Raw genomic sequence first — 1,297 nt, 5'->3', positions numbered from 1 at the left:
GCGACTATACCAAGTACGTGGGAGATGACGCCATCACCGCGCGCTTCTACAATGCTCTAACTAATAGGAATCCACTATTCGGAAAAACGGTGGCGTTCGAGACCGAGTTTTACCAGAAGGATGCCAACACTCTCTGGAACTTTGCTGATGGGTCGTCGAATCGAGACTACGGTTATGCTGGCTTGGACGACATTGTGGCTCGAGCGGATAGTAGTCGTAATGTGTATGATGATGGTGATGCTGCTCTCTTCTCGTCGAAAACTTCGGAAGGGGAAGCGAGATGGATCTCTGGAACCGGCTACCAATATTCATTACTGGACGACACTGTGGTGGTGAGCGTACCGGACTTCGTTCCCGGTGGTGGCACTTTTTCACTGCCGGTCGTTCTGTACGAAAACTTTTCCGAAGTTCAAGACTTTGCTCGGGAGAACAATGTGACTCGAATACTATTCGATGTCTCTACCAATGGTGGTGGCTTCGTCGTTTCAACCTTCGCATTGCAATGGTATATTGTACCAAATGCCGACGAGATTTGCTTTCCTATTGTTCGTCATATGACCGATGATTGGATCTCCTGGGTGTCATCTTTCGGACTCAACTATAATCAAACTATCGACGACTTCTTCAACGAGAACGCTCAACTGGTTGGAGATCCAGGCTTCATCCACGAAAGGTTCCAACAGCTCTACATCCTGCTCAATTATGTCGACCAGGCGCTCTCCGCTTCGGCTACCCTGCGTGATTCTTTCATCGAGCGAATTGAAGTCCCGCGTCTGAAGGAGATCGAAAAATCTATATTATCACAGGAGCGTGTCGCTCGAAGAGTGAGCCTCTTCAAGTCCTTTCTGAAAGAGAGACGCTTTTTGAATTCATCAACGATCGTTGGTTCGGAATTGGCTCCACAATATGGTTGGTATCTCTTTGATAACAGGGAGCTTATAAACCCTAAAACTCGCGCGCCTTTCGACCCTCCTTTGAGTCACTTTGCAAATTATCGGGTTCTTCCATGGGGCGAGCCTTCAAACTACTCCGCTACAAGTACTTTCGGTTTCTGCTATGACGTATTGGAGAATGCTCTACCCGAAATCGTCAAAGGGTCGAGTTATGACCCGAATTATTGGACGGAGGTCGCTTTTGTGACTGATGGTAACTGTGGCTCTGCTTGCTCGTTATTTACGCAGACTCTACAGCTAACAGGAGCTGCAACGGCTTTCACTTTCGGCGGTCTGGCTGATCAGGCGATGGATGTTGCCTCTTTTGGTGGTGGAAACGTTCTGGAATATGACGACATATCCCC

General features: G+C 48.3%; 1 protein-coding gene across 1 annotated transcript; it reads left to right on the top strand.

The window, feature by feature from the left end:
• Positions 1–554: 554 nt before the first annotated feature.
• On the top strand, positions 555–824 carry Pmar_PMAR015031 (hypothetical protein; the record flags this gene model as incomplete). Its single annotated transcript, XM_002764384.1, has 1 exon — positions 555–824. A coding segment is annotated over one exon (270 nt), but the record flags the coding sequence as incomplete, so codon positions are not given.
• Positions 825–1,297: the final 473 nt, after the last annotated feature.

Source organism: Perkinsus marinus, assembly GCF_000006405.1.
Source record: "Perkinsus marinus ATCC 50983 genomic scaffold scf_1104296977758, whole genome shotgun sequence".
In the NCBI taxonomy this organism is placed as follows: Eukaryota; Perkinsozoa; order Perkinsida; family Perkinsidae; genus Perkinsus; species Perkinsus marinus.
This window is presented reverse-complemented; position numbering and strand designations above follow the sequence as displayed.